At 44.4% G+C, this 19,901-nt stretch overlaps 1 protein-coding gene across 1 annotated transcript in view; it reads left to right on the top strand.

Moving 5' to 3' along the window:
* LOC124580386 (pickpocket protein 19-like) overlaps positions 1–19,901 on the top strand; it is a 151,545-nt gene that overhangs the window by 23,733 nt on the left and 107,911 nt on the right. The window contains exons 2-3 of the mRNA XM_047131259.1: positions 2,585–2,768; positions 16,594–16,739. Coding sequence (XP_046987215.1) covers positions 2,585–2,768; positions 16,594–16,739 — 330 coding nt within the window. The remainder of the gene's footprint in view (positions 1–2,584; positions 2,769–16,593; positions 16,740–19,901) is intronic.

Genomic DNA, 19,901 nt, shown 5'->3' on the forward strand with positions numbered 1-19,901 from the left:
GTAGACAATACTAAAAATGAAATTGGGCAAAAATATCGCTTTCTGGCTATCGAAAAAAATTTCTGAAGAAGTACTGAAATCTCAAGATTATACCACATCGGAAATAAAGAGCTAAAATAATAAATGAAAGCAGAAGGGAACATAATGGAAGTTTCTGAGATGAAGATGTCGCTATGGCATGGCCGTTTACAGTTGCATGTACAGGGCTATTACAAATGATTGAAGCGATTTCATAAATTCACTGTAGCTCCATTCATTGGCATATGGTCACGACACACTACAGATACGTAGAAAAACTCATAAAGTTTTGTTCGGCTGAAGCCGCACTTCAGGTTTCTGCCGCCAGAGTGCTCAAGAGCGCAGTGAGACAAAATGGCGACAGGAGCCGAGAAAGCGAATGTCGTGCTTGAAATGCACTCACATCAGTCAGTCATAACAGTTCAACGACACTTCAGGACGAAGTTCAACAAAGATCCACCAACTGCTAACTCCATTCGGCGATGGTATGCGCAGTTTAAAGCTTATGGATGCCTCTGTAAGGGAAAATCAACGGGTCGGCCAGCAGTGAGCTAAGAAACGGTTGAACGCGTGCGGGCAAATTTCACGCGTAGCCCGCGGAAGTTGACGAATAAAGCAAGCAGGGAGCTAAACGTACCACAGCCGACGCTTTGGAAAATCTTACGGAAAAGCCTAAAGCAGAAGCCTTACCGTTTACAATTGCTACAAGCCCTGACACCCGATGACAAAGTCAAACGCTTTGAATTTTCGGCGCGGTGGAGATCATGATCAGCAATTCATGTCATGGCCTCCACGCTCTCCCGACTTAACCTCATGCGATTTCTTTCTGTGGGGTTATGTAAAAGATTCAGTGTTTAAACCTCCTCTACCAAGAAACGTGCCAGAACTGCGAGTTCGCATCAACGATGCTTTCGAACTCATTGATATGGACATGCTGCGCCGAGTGTGGGAAGAACTTGATTATCTGCTTGATGTCTGCCTAATCACTAAAGGGGCACATATCGAACATTTGTGAATGGCTAAAAAAACTTTACTACATGACCCTGTAACGAAACGTACTGCTCCTCTTTGGACGTTCTCTATTTCCTGATGGATCTTCTCCATTTAGAAATAACGGATGATAATAAGAGGGCGTACTGAAATGCAATGCTTCCGAATTTTTTATGTGAAAGTTCTAGAAGACATTTTTTAAAGAAAACAAGTGCTATTAACATTCTGTATCTTTATTCTTCACGACCACGTTTTTATTTCTCCACATGGTCACACTGGCGACGAACACCTTTCTCGCAACGAAAGATTAGTTTGTCGATACAGTCACAACAGAATGTTTGACTTTGTTGACGGATACACATCCACACCTATGCTTGCACGGTTTCATCATTACCAAAGTCATCAAAGGAAGTACTTGAAAGCGTTCTTTAAATTTTAGACTAAAATCATCTGATGGGGACAAGCTTGGACTGTAGGGAAGATGACGGACGGCCGCAAACCCAAGGCGTCGGACTGCTGCAGATGTCGCAGCTCTCGTGTGTTGTCTGGGATTCTCGTCCCGACGGAGAGGCAGCTCCATGTGTGGACGAGCTCTTCGAATTCGAAATTGATTACAGAACGCTGTTTCTCACGTACCAACGTACTTACATTGCACACCACTAAAATTCGGAGCACTGTAGTAGCAGACAGCTGCAAATATGTAAACATTAGGGATAAACATGTAGAATGTTCAAATAACTTATGGGTTTGCTGCCGGGTGACGTCGTCGAACACCGCCGATATTTCGAGAGGAGCAGATTCCTTAATAACGCTATCCCAATAGCTGGACGTGCAAGCCAGAATCTCTGTGTTGTTGTATTCCTATGGAAAGGAAGCTGTTGAAATCAGACTATCAAGCAAACTTATTAACAGAGATGGTGGATTTTGTTTAAATGCTGCTTGGAATCCGGCTCTGTCTCTCATCAAAAAACAGAGGGACAGAATTAGTGCTACCTCACCTATTGATTAATAGTAAGTATCGATATTTCTGATGTTGGTTATCTTTGGTTGTGTTGACACTTGTTCTGTGTGTGGTGTCTTCCTTGTTTCTCCTCTGTGAACCGAGGTATTAAATTTGCTCGCACATTTTTTCTTCCTTGCATTTGTGCCTTGAGAATGGCAGGGTGTGCTCCTGTCGAAATATCGGCGGTGTTCGACGACGTCACCCGGCAGCAAACCCGTAAGTTATTTGAACATTCGATTCACCGGGAAAAGTTAAGGTCTCACAACATGTAGAATGTTTATAATATAAGCGTTACTGAAAAAACTTTAAGAGTTTTCACATAAAAAATCCGGGTGCATTACTTTTCAGCATGCCCTAGTAGACAGCCGAAGAAGGTAAAGACAAAAAATACAAGAGATTGACCACCTAGAAGATGGGTGACTGATGTCAACGAATCTATGAACTTCAGGATTCTCGAGTGAGATTCGGAAGACCGTAAACTATGAATACAGAGAAGCATAAATCGACATTAAAAGTCGAAATAAATTAATAAATAACTGTAGTGTACAGATTGTGAGAGTGATTGTGTTGCAGGGAGTTAGGAGAGGACCCCGAGTCGCTGAACGGCAGCCTACAGGAGTCGCTTCTGCACGTGCTGAGCGCGCTGTCGCTGTTCCGGTCTCCCAGCTACGAGGGCGTAGCCAGGGACCTGCTGGCGGCCGGAGAGCCGCTGCTGCGCCGCCTGGCCGGGCTCAACGTCACCAGCCTCATGCTGCAGGTAGGTACTGACCAGCTGGCAAAGCGTGCGGAGTCGTCTGCTGCCACACGGCGACAGCTCAGCTCCCCAGTAAGATAGCCATCAAAGAGCGCAGCTGTACTGGCAGCTCTGATACGACGGCATGTGTAGGCACCTGCAGGGAGTCAGGAAACCTGTGATACGTTGCCTGTAACGAGTGAGCACCATCGTGACCGCCGCTGCAGGTATTAAAAAGTGAGCAAACCTGGGCGATATGGTAGCGGTCAGACACTGGGCTCGCAGAGTTTAAATCCATTTCTCACCTTACAGATCTGGGTTTCCTTTACATATCCAAAACACTGAAGGTGAATGCCGCGGCGATTCCTTCCCAAAAAGAACACAGTACCTAATGTAGCGGTTTCTTTGATCTTCTATTAAAAAGAGAATATGGAATCTTTCAGACACGAAACATTACTGCATCTGAATATGCTAACACTATAAGTTGTCCCTTGAAGTTGTGTATTGAGAGGTACGTTGGATAAACTGCGAAGGTAAATTCTAAAAGTCGACACTCAGTGGTTAGCTGATTCATTGAACAGGGGCCAACTTATCTCAGTCTTCTAAATACATCTCCTTGGCGCAACTGGAATTCTTCTCCGAAATTTTCGGCTTCTAATATAGTTATTTTCGATAGGGAAAGTCAGTGTGATATTCGGATCGTTGCTATTGTCATTACAACACTGTCTAAGGTCTGTGACTCACGAAAATAGGTGCCATCGTACGGTAAAATCAGTGCCGTGTGAGGAAAAATCCACAACTCAGTGTAACACTTACGATATCTCATCAACAACATGGAGAACTATTGCACCTAACATCACTGTCTTTTCTTGAGAGTTATTTCATATCAAACGGATACGGATGTGAAGCGTGGGCTCGAGGAAAGGCAGAGAAAAAGAGACTGGAAGCAATGGAAATGTGGATACGGAGAAGAATGACGGAAACAAGCTGGGTAGATAGAAAATGTAATGAACAGGTCTTCAGAGAAGTGAATGAGAACAGAACGCTGCTAAATTTTATAGGAAGAAGAAAATAAAAAATGATAGGGCACATAATGAGACACAACCAGTTCCTAAAGAATGTATTTGAAGGAAAAGTTTTGGGGAAAAACCCAAGAGGCAGGCCAAGAGCAACGTATTTTAATAACATCAAAGAAGATATGGGGATAAAATCGTATGAAGAATTGCAGGGGATGACAATGGAGAGAGGGTCGTGGCTAAATCGACAGGGCATAGCCTTTAGTTTATGATGATGAGATGTGTCTTGGCCATCTGTCAATCTGGATTGGGTAAGCTGCTCTTACACGCACATCTATAGTAGCGAATGTATAAATTCTGTATGGACATCAGTCAACCCGTCGCCATCCTAGTCCAGTTCGACCTCGTGCGCTACTGACCTCGTTATCAAATATCCTTCGCAAGTAGGCTACGGCAGGGTAGATGCCAGCTGTGATGTCATATGAAGGCAGCTGCTAGCAGCCAGTGACTCGCACCTGCAAACGCCTGGCACGTCTCACAATCTCCTATTTGTTGCTGCGTTCACAGCTACCCCCACGCGAAAAAGCTCACGTATTGTGGCAGCCCAGCAACGGAGCGACCATCTGTTGCAATGTCTAATGCGACTCAGTGTAAGAAGCATCTTGCTGCAGGTTCTCCCAACACCTGCAATGATACCCAGCTGTGCATGTGTAACGACTGTGGCCATTTCCTCAAAAACGATTCTGAAAGATTTCGGTCGGTATAAGATGCTTAACTACGTTCATTACCTCAGGAAGAAGCTGCACACATGTATCACTCTGTATCAAAGCTGAAACCTTTTTGATGAAAATAAGTCCCAATTACGACGCATCCAACGTTGAATATGTATTTTCTATTACCTCTCTTCACTACACTCATGGCTCGACCACGAGTAGTAGCGGTTCAGTCGCACCATGGAGGGATGGGGCGATACTTGTAACACTTTTCTCCTGTGGCGGCGTCGTGATTCATTGATTCCTGATGTGTCGATGGTATCTGAACAGCCAGGCACACTCCGTTGGCGTAGGTAGCGGGGCCAACCACCATGTCCTAACTGCTTCTCATCATACTTTTGGATGGACTGTCAGATCGCTGGGTGCATGGCAGCCATTGTGGAAAAGATGAGCATCTCCGAACTGTCTGCCATAAAGTGTTGGAACCGTCAGTCACAGTTCCCAGCATGTGTCAAGGCACGGTACATGAACTTAAGGTGGTTACCCCCCAGGGCGATCCTTGTGCTACTGAGTTATTTATAACCGTTGCGAATCAAGACGTTCATTTCCAGGTGGACGTAGGAACAACCGTTTCCTCGGCGTACCTCCCTCAGGTACGCTCATCTGGGTTCACCAGAATTGGACCCGTCCGTCCTCCCATAAGTTGGTCGCATATGATGACACTTTGACTCCCCTCCACAGCCAATTCACATTCACCACTACCTGCAAAAATTTCACATACCTGATAACATTATTTGCTGTCGATAGCCACTTAGCTGGAAACATTTTCGATTTGGATGCCTTCTCATTGTTTGGATTCTCCATCACCGACGAGGTTAAGATCGTCTCTGACATGGTTCCCTTCGATAAAATCGACGACTTTTGTGCTGTTTTTTTATCAATATTCTAACCTGGCCTGTGGTGCACCACAGATTTCTTGGGCTCCGACACAATGCTCTTTTCCTGCCAGATACAACTCATTCGCGTTTCTCCACAGAGGGCCATTAAAAAGGAACTCTAGCGGCTTCACGTGGATGGGGGCGATTGAACCAGTTAAATCCTGCGCTTGCTCTACACCTATGGTAGTGGTCAATAAACCCAATGGCTCTCACCAGCTACGTGGAGATTTTAAATCGTCAGTCGTTGCCCAGGCACAAGTGGCGACATATCCCACTTCCCGACCAATCGACCTCTTCACAAAGCTAGTTGGGGTTGAATATTTTGCTAACGGAGACCTTACCGACACATAGTTGCAGATTACGGTGTATGAGCATCATGGTAATAAATACTTCTTTCAACTTATACTGTTACAAGCCTTTGGCTTTTGGGATCTCCTCCTCTCTGGCAATCTGCCAGAGACATCTAGAACAGTTAACCATCCCCATCCCCATTTGCACTAACTATCTAGATTGGCTAATTATCGTGGACATTATGCCTCGGGACTACTGCACCATCTTTGCAACATATTTACCACGTTGCATTACGCAAATGAAAAGTACCGCTTACATAAAAGCCAAGTTTTGCTGGAGTAAGTGGAAAAAAGAACGGAGGAGCGGACTGAGGTTCAGGGCACACTCCTGTCCTAGGGGTCTGAAGCTGCCCCTAAAGGCTGAAGAGTTAGCAATGAACAACGGCATGAGGATGCAGAAGGCACTGGAAACTAATGAATTAAAAACACTTATCGTGTATCCACAGGACATGTGGCCTGTAATTGAAGTGTCATGATGATCTCTCCATTTGCAAAAGATTCCGGAATAGTCCCCCATTCAGATCTCCGGGAGCGGACTGCCAAGGGGGAGGCTACAATGAGAAAAAGATTTAATAATCAATGAAAGGATAACGTTTTACGAGTTGGGGCGTGGAATGTCAGAGGCTTGAACTTGTTAGGGAAATTAGAAAATCTGAAAAGGAGAGTGCAATGGCTCAATCTAGTTACAGAAGGGGTCAGTGAAGTGAATTGGAAAGAAGACAAGGATTTCTGGTCAGATGAGTATAGGGTAATATCAACAGGAGCAGAAAATGGTATAACAGGAGTAGGATTCGCTATGAATAGGAAGCTAGGGTAGAGTGTGTTACAGTGAACAGTTCAGTGACAGGGCTGTTCTTATCAGAATCGACAGCAAACCAACACCGATAACGATAGTTCAGGTATACATGCCGACGACACAAGCTGAAGATGAACAGATATAGGAAGTCTATGAGGATATTGAAAGGGTAACACAGTATCTAAAGAGGGATCAAAATCTAATAGTCATGGGGGACTGGAATGCAGTTGTAGGGGAAGGAGTAGAAGAAAAGGTGACAGGAGAATGTGGGCTTGGGACAAGGAATGAGAGAGGAGAAAGACTGAGTTCTGTAGGAAGTTTCAGCTATTAAAAGCGAATACTCTGCTCAAGAATCACAAGACGAGGAGGTGTACTTGGAAAAGGCCGGGTGACACGGGAAGATTTCAGTTAGATTACATCATGGTCAGACAGAAATTTCGAAATCAAATACTGGATTGTAAGGTGTACTCACGAGCAGGTATAGACTCAGATCACAATATAGTGGTGATGAAGAGAAGGCTGAAGTTTAAGACATTACTAAGGAAGAGTCAATAAGCAAATAATTGGGATACGAAAGTACTAAGGAATGACGAGATACGGTTGAAGTTCTCTGAGGCTTTAGGTACAGCAATAAGGAATAGTTCAGTAGGCAGTACAGTTGAAGAGGAATGGACATCACTAAAAAGGGCCATCACCGAAGTTGGGAAGGAAAACATAGGTACAAAGAAGGTAACTGCGAAGAAACCATGGATAACAGAAGAAATACTTGAATTGATCGATGAAAGGAGGAAGTACAAAAATGTTGCGGGAAACTCAGGAATACAGAAATACAAGCCGTTGAGGAATGAAATAAACAGTAAGTGCAGGGAAATTAAAACGAAATGGATGCAGAAAAAATGAGAAGACATTAAAAAGAAATGATCGTCGGAAGGACAGACTCGGCATACAGGAAACACAAAACAACCTTCGGTGACATTAAAAGCAAGGGTGGTAACATTAAGAGTGCAACGGGAATTCCACTGTTAAATGCAGAGGAGAGAGCGGATAAAAAGAATACATTAAAAGCCTCTATGAGGGGGAAGATTTGTCTGATATGATAGAAGTAGAAACAGGAGCCGATTTAGAAAATATCGGGGATCCATTATTAAAATCAGAATTTAAAAGTGCTTTGGAGGACTTAAGCCAAAATAAGGCAGAAGGGATAGATAACATTCCATCAGAATTTATAAAATCATTGGGGGAAGTGGCAACAAAACGACTATTCACGTTGGTGTGTAGAATGTATGAGTCTGGCGACATACCATTTGAGTTTCGGAAAAGCAATATCCACACAATTCCGAAGACGGTAAGAGCTGACAAGTGCGAGAAATATCGCACAATCAGCTTAACAGCTCATGAATCCAAGTTTCTTACAACAATAATACACAGAAGAATGGAAAAGAAAATTGAGGATGCGCTAGGTGACAATCAGTTTGGCTTTAGGAAAGGTAAAGGCAGTTCTGACGTTGCAGTTAATAACGGAAGCAAGACTAAAGAAAAATCAAGACACGTTCAAAGGATTTGTCGACCTGGAAAAAGGGTTCTACAATGTAAAACGGTGCAAGATGTTCGATATTCTGAAAAAACCAGCGGTAAGCTAGAGGGAGAGACGGGTCATATACAATATGTACAACAGCCAAGAGGGAATAATTAGAGTGGACGACCTAGAACGAAGTGCTACGTATTAAAAAGTGTGCAAGACAAGGATGTACCCTTTCGCCCCTACTGTTCAATCTGTACCTCGAGGAAGCAATTATGGAAATAAAAGAAAGGTTCAGGAGTGGAATTAAAATTCAAGGTGAAAAGATATCACTGATGCGATTCGTTGATGATATTGTTATCTTGAGTGAAAGTGAAGAAGAATTAAATGATCTGCTGAATGGAATGAACGGTCTAATGAGTACAGAGTATGGACTGAGAATAAATCGAAGAAAGACGAAGGCAATGAGAAGTAGTAGAAATGAGAACAGCGAGAAACTTAACATCAAGATTGATGGGCACGAAGTAGATGAAGTTAAGGAATTCTGGTACCTAGGCAGTAAAATAACGAGTGACGGACGGAGCAGGGAGGACATCAAAAGCAGACTAGCACTGGCAAATAGGGCATTCCTGGCCAAGAGAAGTCTACTAATATAGAATGTTGTCGTCTTCAGTCCTGAGACTGATTTGATGCAGCTCTCCATGCTACTCTATCCTGTGCAAGCTTCTTCATCTCCCAGTATCTACTGCAACCTGCATCCTTCTGAATCTGCTTAGTATATTCATCTCTTGGTCTCCCTCTACAATTTTTACCCGCCACGCTGACCTCCAATGCTAAATTGGTGATCCCTTGATGCCTCAGAACATGTCCTACCAACCGGTCCCTTCTTCTTGTCAAGTTGTGCCACAAAGTCCTCTTCTCCCCGATTCTATTCAATGCCTCCTCATTAGTTATGTGATCTACCCATCTAATCTTCAGCGTTCTTCTGTAGCACCACGTTTCGAAAGCTTCTATTCTCTTCTTGTCCAAACTATTTCACTTTCAATCATAGCTACACTCCATACAAATACTTTCAGAAATGACTTCCTGACACTTCAATCTATACTCGATGTTAACAAATTTCTCTTCTTCAGAAACGCTTTCCTTGCCATTGCCAGTCTACATTTTATATCCTCTCTACTTCAACCATCATCAGTTATTTTGCTCCCCAGACAGCAAACCTTCTTTACTACTTTAAGCGTCTCATTTCCTAATCTAATTCCCTCAGCATCACCCAACTTAATTAGACTACATTCCATTATCCTCGTTTTGCTTTTGTTGATGTTCATCTTATATCCTCCTTTCAAGACACTGTCCATTCCGTTCAACTGCTCTTACAAGTCCTTTGCTGTCTCTGACAAAATTACAATGTCATCGGCGAACCTCAACGTTTTTATTTCTTCTCCATGGACTTTAATACCTACTCCGAATTTTTCTTTTGTTTCCTTCACTGCTTGCTCAATATACAGATTGAATAACATCGGGGAGAGGCTACAACCGGTCTCACTCCCTTCCCAACCACTGCTTCCCTTTCGTGTCCCACGACTCTTATAACTGCCATCTGCTTTCTGTACAAATTACAAATAGCCTTTCGCTCCATGTATTTGACCCCTGCCACCTTCAGAATTTGAAAGAGAGTATTCCAGTCAGCATTGTCAAAAGCTTTCTCTAAGTCTACAAATGCTAGAAACGTAAGTTTGCCTTTCCCTAATCTATCTTCTAAGTCATAGGGTCAGTATTGCATCACGTGTTCCAATATTTCTACGGAATCCGAACTGATCTTCCCCAGGTCGGCTTCTACGAGTTTTTCCATTCGTCTGTAAAAAATTCGTGTCAGTATTTTGCAGCCGTAACTTATGAAGCAGTTAGTTCGGAAATTTTCCCTACTGCAACACCTGCTTTCTTTAGGATTGGAATTATTATATTCTTCTTGAAGTCTGAGGGTATTTCGCCTGTCTCATTCACCTTGCTCTCTGAATGGTAGAGTTTTGTCAGGGCTGGCTCTTCCAAGGCTGTCAGTAGTTCTAATGCAATGTTGTCTACTCCAGGGGCCTTATTTCGACTTAGGTCTTTCAGTGCTTTGTCAAACTCTTCACGCAGTATCATATCTCCCATTTCATCTTCACCTACGTCCTCTTCCATTTGCATGATATTGCCCTGAAGTACATCGACCTTGTGTAGACCCTCTATATAGCCCTTCCACCTTTCCGCTTTCTCTTCTTTGCTTAGAATTGGTTTTCCATCTGAGCTCTTGATATTCAAGCAAGTGGTTCTCTTTCCTCCAAAGGTCTCTTTAATTTTCCTGTAGGCAGTATCTATCTTACCCCTAGTGAGATAAGCCTCTACACCCTTACGTTTGTCCTCTAGCCATCCTTGCTTAGCCATTTTGCACTTCCTGTCGATCTCATTTTTGAAACGTTTGTATTCCTTTTTGGGTACTTCATTTACTGCATTTTTATATTTTCTCCTTTCATCAATTAAATTCCATATCTCTTCTGTTACCCGAGGATTTCTACTAGCCCTCGTATTTTTACCTACTTGATCCTCTGCTGCCTTCGCTATTTCATCTCTCAAAGCTATCCATTCTTCTTCTACTGTATTTCTTTCCCCTGTTCCTGTCATTCGTTCCCTAATGCTCTCTCTGAAACTCTCTAGAACCTCTGTTTCTTTAAGTTTATCCATGTCCCATCTCCTTAAATTCCCACCTTTTTGCAGTTTCTTTAGTTTTAATCTACAGTTCATAACCAATAGATTGTGGTCAGAGTCTACATCTGCCCCTAGAAAGGTCTTACAATTTAAAACCTGGTTCCTAAATCTCTTTCTTACCATTATATAATCTGACTGGAACTTTCCATTGTTTCCAGGCCTCTTCTACGTATACAGTCTTCTTCCATGATTCTTAAACCAAGTGTTAGCTATGATTAAATTATGCTCTGTGCAAAATTCTACCAGGCGGCTTCCTCTTTCATTTGTTACCTCCATTCCATATTCACCTACTACTTTTCCTTCTTTTCCCACTACCGAGTTCCAGTCCCCTATGACTATTAAATTTTTGTCTCCGTTCATAATCTGAATAATTTCTTTTATCTTATCAAACATTTCATCAATCTCTTCGTCATCTGTGGAGCTAGTTGGCATATAAACTTGTACTACTGTGGTAGGCGTGGGCTTCGTGTCTATCTTGGCCACAATAATGCGTTCACTATGCTGTTCGTAGCAGCTGACCCGTGCTCCTATTTTTTTATTCATTATTAAACCTACTCCTGCATTACCCCTATTTGATTTTCTATTTATAACCCTGTATTCACCTGACCAGAAGTTCGCTAATTCCCATTATATCTAACCTTAACCTGTCCATTTCCCTTTGTAAGTTTTCTAACCTACCAGGGATCTGACATTCCACGTCCGATCCGTAGAACGCCAGTTTTCTTTCTCCTGATAACGACGTCATCCTGACTAGTCCCCGCCTGGAGATCCGAATGGGGGACTATTTTACCTCCGGAATATTTTACCCAAAAGGACGCCATCATCATTTAACCATACAATAAAGCTGCATGCCCTCGGAAAAAATTACGGCTGTAGTTTCCCCTTGCTTTCAGCCATTCGCAGTACCAGCACAGCAAGGCCGTTTTGGTTTATGTTACAAGGCCAAATCAGTCACTCATCCAAACTGTTGCTCCTGCAACTACTGAAAAGGCTGCTGCCCTCTTCAGGAACCACACGTTTGTCTGGCCTCTCAACAAATACCCCTCCGTTGTGGTTGCACCTACAGTACGGCTATCTGTATCGCTGAGCTGCGCAAGCCTCCCCACCAATGGCAAGATCCATGGTTCACATATTATGCGTCCGATAGCTAAAATGTGGAAGAAAGGCATTCAGTAGAGTTGGAAGGTTGCCTGTGCACTACTTTCGCATATTTTAAGCATCTGTTATGCTGGCACTAGCCTTACACCCTCTTCCCCTCTCATCCACTGTTTTTGACTGTGGTTACCTCCCCCTATGGCACGGATGCTGTGCTGGACTTAAGGAACGATGACAGTAGTGGACAATCAATTGCCTACACGAAAAAAACACACACACAGCTGCTCAAACGAATTACTTGCAGATTATCTTTACAATTAAGATTTTCATGTTTACCTGTCCAGAAACAAGTTCACACTCATTATAAACCACAAACCTCTGCTAGAGCACTGAGGGCTACGCTCCCATCTTTCAGAGCAGGTAGCAGAATGGTTTCAGCATTGGGCATTTTTCCTCAGTTCAAACAATTAAACCTTTAAATAAAAACCCACACTACAACACACAAATGCAGACACTCTATCTCACCTTATTGTGGGACCAGACCCAACCTTCGACCACCAGGACTTCTGAAGTTTCCACATAGGCATGGAACAGCAACACTTTGGATGGGTTTGTTATTACAGGTGCTCGGATCACTGCAGACATGTGCTATGACTCTATCTTATGTTGCGTCAAGCATTATATGCTGCATGGTTGGCCCACATATTTTTCATAGGGCACAAGTCCAATGTTCCTGGCCTGGGCTCGCCGCTCCCACCATGTGTTGGTCGTCAGCGATGTTCCCCTGCTGTGCTGCGGATACAAGTTTTACAATTCTTACATCTTGGTCTTTGGAGTCTACATCTACATCTACGTCTATATTTATACTCCGCAAGCCACCCAACGGTGTGTGGCGGAGGGCACTTTACGTGCCACTGTCATTACCTCCCTTTCCTGTTCCAGTCGCGTATGGTTCGCGGGAAGAACGACTGTCTGAAAGCCTCCGTGCGCGCTCTGATCTCTCTAATTTTACATTCGTGATCTCCTCGGGAGGTATAAGTAGGGGGAAGCAATATATTCGATACCTCATCCAGAAACGCACCCTCTCGAAACCTGGCGAGCAATCTACACCGCGATGCAGAGCGCCTCTCTTGCAGAGTCTGCCACTTGAGTTTATTAAACATCTCCGTAACGCTATCACGGTTACCAAATAACCCTGTGACGAAACGCGCCGCTCTTCTTTGGATCTTCTCTATCTCCTCCGTCAAACCCATCTGGTACGGATCCCACACTGATGAGCAATACTCAAGTATAGGTCGAACGAGTGTTTTGTAAGCCACCTCCTTTGTTGATGGACTACATTTTCTAAGCACTCTCCCAATGAATCTCAACCTGGTACCCGCCTTACCAACAATTAATTTTATATGATCATTCCACTTCAAATCGTTCCGCACGCATACTCCCAGATATTTTACAGAAGTAACTGCTACCAGTGTTTGTTCCGCTATCATGGATTAGATTCCTTGTGTAGCGACATTCCTACTGGCTAGAACTGAACATGGACATGAAAGCTATGGTGTATAGCTGTTCCACATTTGCCCGCACCCGACTGCTCCACCAAATCCTGGCCCCTCTCTGTGCTCTATGTGATTTATTGTTGTGGACGCCTACTCTTCAAAAAATGGCTCTGAGCACTATGGGACTCAACTGCTGTGGTCATAAGTCCCCTAGAACTTAGAACTACTTTAACCTAACTAACCTAAGGACAGCACACAACACCCAGCCATCACGAGGCAGAGAAAATCCCTGACCCCGCCGGGAATCGAACCCGGGAACCCGGGCGTGGGAAGCGAGAACGCTACCGCACGACCACGAGATGCGGGCTGACGCCTACTCTACCTACTCCTGTGTCGTCAGCATGGTGCTCACCGCGACAAAGGCCAAAATTAATATGTTTGTCCTGATGCTTGCCATCAGAAGGATTCCCTGTATGGTTATGTCAGACAACGGGTTCCAATTTTAGGTGACGGCTTTCGATCAATTCTGCACCACAAATGGCATCAAACATGTATTTAGTCTGGAGTTTTACCTGTACTCTAATGATGAAGCAGAGTATACGGTGCAGAAGTTGAAACAGCAGTGTTAAAAGTAGTGGGGTCGACCACCACCATAAATGTGTTCACTACGTCGCTGAGCGCTTAGAAGACCACTCCTGTCCACAAATGTAACCCAGCAATGCTCCTCCATGCGCAGCAGCTGCATACCCACCTCCATCTCCTTGCTCCACAGCTTTGGGAGCCCCAGACCTGGCATGCTGAGCACTATCCACCTGGCACAGTAGTGTTCATACGAGGCAAAAGACGCGTGGGCGCTGGCCATAGAGGCTATCACCTAGGAAAAACTCTCAAGGCAGTTGACACTCTAAAGTGTTTGGAGAGGAATCATATCGACCACCTGCATCCAAGTTAACCAACTGTGTCACCGTCGGTGGCTCAGGACGACTTGGAAATTCCATCTTTGCTGGTCCCACAACCAAACAGGTATAACTTGCACTCCAGAACAACAACAGTTGTTCCTGTGAACATGGATGTAGAGTTCTCACCGCAGCCACCAAATGCGCGGCTGATGTCGCCCGAGCCGCCACTACCCAACATGTTGCCAGACCACCAATTTCCTCTAACCAGATGGGGACCTTAGGTGCCAGGAAAACAACTGTGCCACAAGTTCACCTTCCAAAGCATCATCCAGATCGCTTCCGCCCTAAGCATCCATTGCAGGGAGGAATGATCTGGTATCCTGGCCCAGTGATTTTGAAAGCTTGCTGAAGGACATGGAATTCAATGACGGCCGCTAGGCGGCACTGATACATCTGCAATGCTGTCCGTAGAGCCACACCCATCTTGTTGGCTAATTACAGTTCTTGGCCACACCTGAATACTAGCAGCCCTGCAGCTTTGTCTTCAGTCGTGATTTCACTGTAATCTTGTATTGTTCTCATCACACATCGTTGTTTTCGTCTCAGAATTATCTAAGCATTAGGTTTTTGATTCTGGATACTAATTCGGGCCCATTATTCTGCTGTATAGTCTCCAGTGTCCATCTCTGTCTAGTTGTTGTCCTGTTCCCACTCGACGAATTGCTGTTGACAGCCCTTGGTCAGTCGACCAGTTTCTGCGTGTTTTTGAGTCGTTTGTGGTCTCATCACATTCTGGATACTATAATTACATACGTAGTTTCCTCACTGTCGACAAGAAATTACCCAAGAGAGCTGGCGCGCAGTGGTAAGAGGTAGGACTGGTATTTCGGAGGATGTTAGGAGAATTGTCTTACGAATTGTTTCTAAATCTCTTATGGCAAAAACCATGATAGTTTCTTTTCAAAGGATGATGCCGATTTCCCTCCCCAACTTGGGATTGAGCTCCATCTTCTCATACGTGCAATATTAAATTCTAATTTTCCTATTATGTGTCTTTTATCTTTCAGACTAGTTGGTTTAGCAAACATATAATCTCAACAATGGAAGTGTTTCATTACCTCTTTAATGTAATTTCTGTTACTAATTTGTAATCAAGAGTGTAGACGTATCTGACTAAATTCAAGTATAGCTACCAGCTTTTCCTATATTTTCATGTTCTGCATACTTAGTTTCTTGTGACATCCGCTACTTGCTAGAAGCATCCAAGGAGTGGGAAAGAACGTGACTCCCCGATTCACGTCGCTGTTATATCGCGCCTACTGACAAGGGAACCTCCCCATCGCACCCCCCTCAGATTTAGTTGTAAGTTGGCACAGTGGATAGGCCTTGAAAAACTGAATCCAGATCAATCGAGAAAACAGGAAGAAGTTGTATGGAACTATGAAAAAATAAGCAAAATATACAAACTGAGTAGTCAATGTGCAACATAGGTAACATCAAGAACAATATGAGCTCTAGAGCACCGTGGTCCCGTGGTTAGCGTGAGCGGCTGCGGAACGAGAGGTCCTTGGTTCAAGTCGTCCATCGACTGAAATTTTAATTTTTTATTTTCAGACAATTATTATCCGTCCGTCCGTCCGATACGAGGTAACTGCGCCGTAGCATGGGGACGCCACACCTAAACAAACATCGAAACACACGTCAGTCGACTACAGAGCACGGAAGAGAGAGTATTCCTGCAAACGAGGCTCCCTGGCTGGCAGTTGACTGTTCACTACTTTGGACGAGAGTGCATTAAATACGTGAGATGTATTCCGTGGGCAATATGAATCCAGCAAATATAGCTCGCGATTTCAAAAACAATCGCACGGTTTTGCGGTGCGGTCGCAAAACACAGGCGCTAAACTTATTGCAGTGAACAGAGACGTCAGTGAACGAACGGACAAATCATAACTTTGCGAAAATAAAGAAAGTAAAATTTTCACTCGAGCGAAGACTTGAACCAAGGACCTCTAGCTCTACAGCGACTCACGCTAACCACGGGACCACGGCGCTCCCACACTCACGTTGTCTTTGATGTTGCCTATCGTGCACATGGACTACTCAGTTTGTATATTTTGCTTACTTTTTTCATAGTTCCATACAACTTCTTCTTGTTTTCTCGATTGATCTGTCTTCAGTTTTTCAAGGCCTATCCACTGTGCCAACTTATATCTAAATCTGAGAGGGGTGCGATGGGGAGGTTCCCTTGTGAGTAATCACGCTCTGTTCTCTGTCGACAGGTGCTGCCCCGCTGCGAGGCGGTGTTCCACAAGTGCTTCTTCGAGGGCGCTCCGCTCAACTGCTGCCGAGAGATGTCGCTGCAGCGAGCGCCCGCCGGCTTCTGCTACTCCTTCAACTCGCTCACGTCTGAGGCTAGGAGGCACTGGTCTGTTAGCTCACACCACAAGACCAGCTTTCCTGTAATTCCGTTGGAAAACGTTCACCTCATTTGTTACGTTCTCGAAATCATTAATTAGTCTGAAATTTAAAGTGCCGCCTTGTTGTACAGTCACATGCAGAGAACTAAAAAAACATTGTAGCAAAAAAAAAAGACAGACACTTTTGTTAGATAGGGAGGCGATCAGAAGGTTTCTTGGTCAGGCGTAGAGATGTCGCTGATACGAAGTGTCAGGGTATTTCGTGCATACGAGGGGCAATAGTTTTGTCAAGCTATTTTTCCACAAGGATACCAGTAGCTCTGAGGGAATGTCGTCACTCCTGGGGATGAGTTTCGATTTCAGTCTTTCAGTGCACTGCCAGATTCATCTCGCAGTATCGTATCTCCATCTCAGTTTCTCTTTCCCCTTCCCTTTACACAATATTGCCTTCAAGTTCATTTCCCTTGTATAGCCACTCTGTATATTCCTTGCATCTTTGTTTTCCCTTCTTTGCTTAGTACTGGTATTCCATCCGAGCTTTTGATATTCATTCGGCTGCATCTCTTTTCTCCATAGGACTCACTTTTTTCTATAGGCGGTATCTGTTTTTTTTTTCATTATATTTATACTTCATCAAAATGTTCAGTCAAGCTATAGAAAAATACTACATGCACATTAATCTATTTTAGTACTTGAAAACTCACAAAATATATGCGTACCCCGCGGACAAAAATACGCAGATTGTTCAGAAATATTATCTTAGTATTTTAGGTATGACAGACCAGTTATCTCCGGTAGATAATTACAAAATTATGTACACTATACGCCATTAATATTGCTACACCAGAAGAAATGGTTCAAATGGCTCTGAGCACTATGGGACTCAACTGCTGTGGTCATCAGTCCCCTAGAACTTAGAACTACTTAAACCTAACTAGCCTAAGGACATCACATACACCCATGCCCGAGGCAGGATTCGAACCTGCGACCATAGCAACAGCGCGGCTCCGGACTGGAGCGCCTAGAACCGCACGGCCACCGCGGCTGGCTACACCAGAAGAAATGCAGATGATAAACGGGTATTCAATGGACAAATATATTAACAGAGCTTGGGTGGCGTGTACAGGTACAGCTGCGCATGCAGCTTCAACACGATACCACAGTTCATCAAGCGTAGTGACTGGCGTATTGCGACGAGCCAGTTGCTCGAGACAGTTGCTCGGCCACCATTGACCAGACGCTTTCAATTGGTGAGAGCTCTGGAGAATGTGCCGGCCAGCGCAGCAGTCGAACATTTTCTGTATCCAGAAAGGCCCGTACAGAACATGCAACATGCGGTCGTGCATTATCCTGCTGAAATGTAGGGTTTCGCATGGTTCGAATTAAGGGTAGAGCCACGGGTCGTAACACATCTGAAATGTAACGTCCACTGTTCAGAGTGCCGTCAATGCGAACAAGAGGTGACCGAGACGTGTAAGCAATGGCACCCCATACCATCACGCCGGGTGATACGCCAGTATGGCGATGACGAATACACGCTTCCAACGTGCGTTCACCACGATGTCCCCAAACACAGATGCGACCATCATGATGCTGTAAACAGAACCTGGATTCATCCGAAAAAATTACGTTTTGCCATTCGTGCACCAAGGTTCGTCGTTGAGTACACCATCGCAGGAGCTCCTGTCTGTGATGCAGCGTCAACGGTAACCGCAGCCATGATCTCCGAGCTGATAGTCCACGCTACTGCAAACGTCGTCGAACTATTCGTGCAGATGGTTGTTGTGTTGCATACGTCCCCATCTGTTGACTCAGGGATCGAGTCGTGGCTGCCCGATCCGTTACAGCCGCGCGGGCTGTCATCTCGACTGCTAGTGATAGGAGGCCGTTGGGATCCAGCACGGCGTTGCGTATTACCCTCCAAAACCCACCGATTCCATATTCTGGTAACAGTCATTGGATCTCGATCAACGCGAGCAGCGCTGTCTTGATACGATAAACCGCAATCGCGATAGCCTACAATCCGACCTTTATCAAAGTCGGAAACGTGATGGTACGCATTTCTCCTCCTTACACGAGGCATCACAACAACGTTTCACCAGGCAACGCCGGTCAACTGCTGTTTGTGTATGAGAAATCGGTTGGAAACTTTCCTGATGTCAGCACGTTGTAGGTGTCGCCACCGGCACCAACCTTGTGTGAATGCTCTGAAAAGCTAATCATTTGCATATTACAGCATGTTCTTCCTGTCGGTTAAATTTCGTGTCTGTTGCACGTCATCTTCGCGGTGTAGCCACTTTTAATGGCCAGTAGTGTAATTATGATATTTTCGGTTTGTTACTACAGATTACTTTGTCAAAACGCAGAACACAGAGCGCAAAGTAAGTCAACAACAGACAGATGCAAAACTACTGCAATGTGGTGCAGTTGAGGGTCAAGGATGAAGTGTGCATTACTTTTGTCAGTAGCATAAACCATAAATAAATGAAATATGTGTGTTTCCAAAGCAGACAAACAAACTGTACTGTGGAAATTTGCAATGTTGTGAAGATATTTCTAGTAGATTTCTGATTCAAAGATAAACGGGATAAGAAACGAAACGGCACGCTATAAAGAGCTACAGGGGATGACGAATCCTTTACAACAAACCAGCTAAGTACCTGGCTTTGCCCAGACATGTACTCGCATTTATTACAGCTCTATTTGTTCATCTCCTCCTTCCCGCTCTCTCTGCCCATCTCCTTTCTCTGCTCATCTCGTAGTCCACCCTCTGTCTGTCCATCTCCTCTTCTTGCTCTGTCCACTTCGTCCTCCCCAAGTCTCCGTCCATCCTCTCCTCCCCCATTCTTAGTCCATCTCCTGCATCTCCCTCTCTGTCCATCTCCACCTGTTTCCTTTCTCTGTCCATCTCCTTGTCCCCCATATCTGTATCCACCTACTCATTAGCACCCCCCTCCCCCCTTTGCCTGTCCACCTCTTCGTCCCATTTCCCTGTCCGCGTTTTCACCCCTATCCCAACAGGATTTTGCCGGTTCTTACGACTACAGCACTTCTTTCCAAATTGTAAGTAACATTTGTACCAAGTTTGGTTGTAATCGATCGAGGGGTTAAGAACCAGCTTTTTGCCAACGGCGTTGCTGCATATGTACGTGTCACATACATTTAACAAA

This window comes from Schistocerca americana, chromosome 1 (genome assembly GCF_021461395.2).
Source record: "Schistocerca americana isolate TAMUIC-IGC-003095 chromosome 1, iqSchAmer2.1, whole genome shotgun sequence".
Classification (NCBI taxonomy): Eukaryota; Metazoa; Arthropoda; class Insecta; order Orthoptera; family Acrididae; genus Schistocerca; species Schistocerca americana.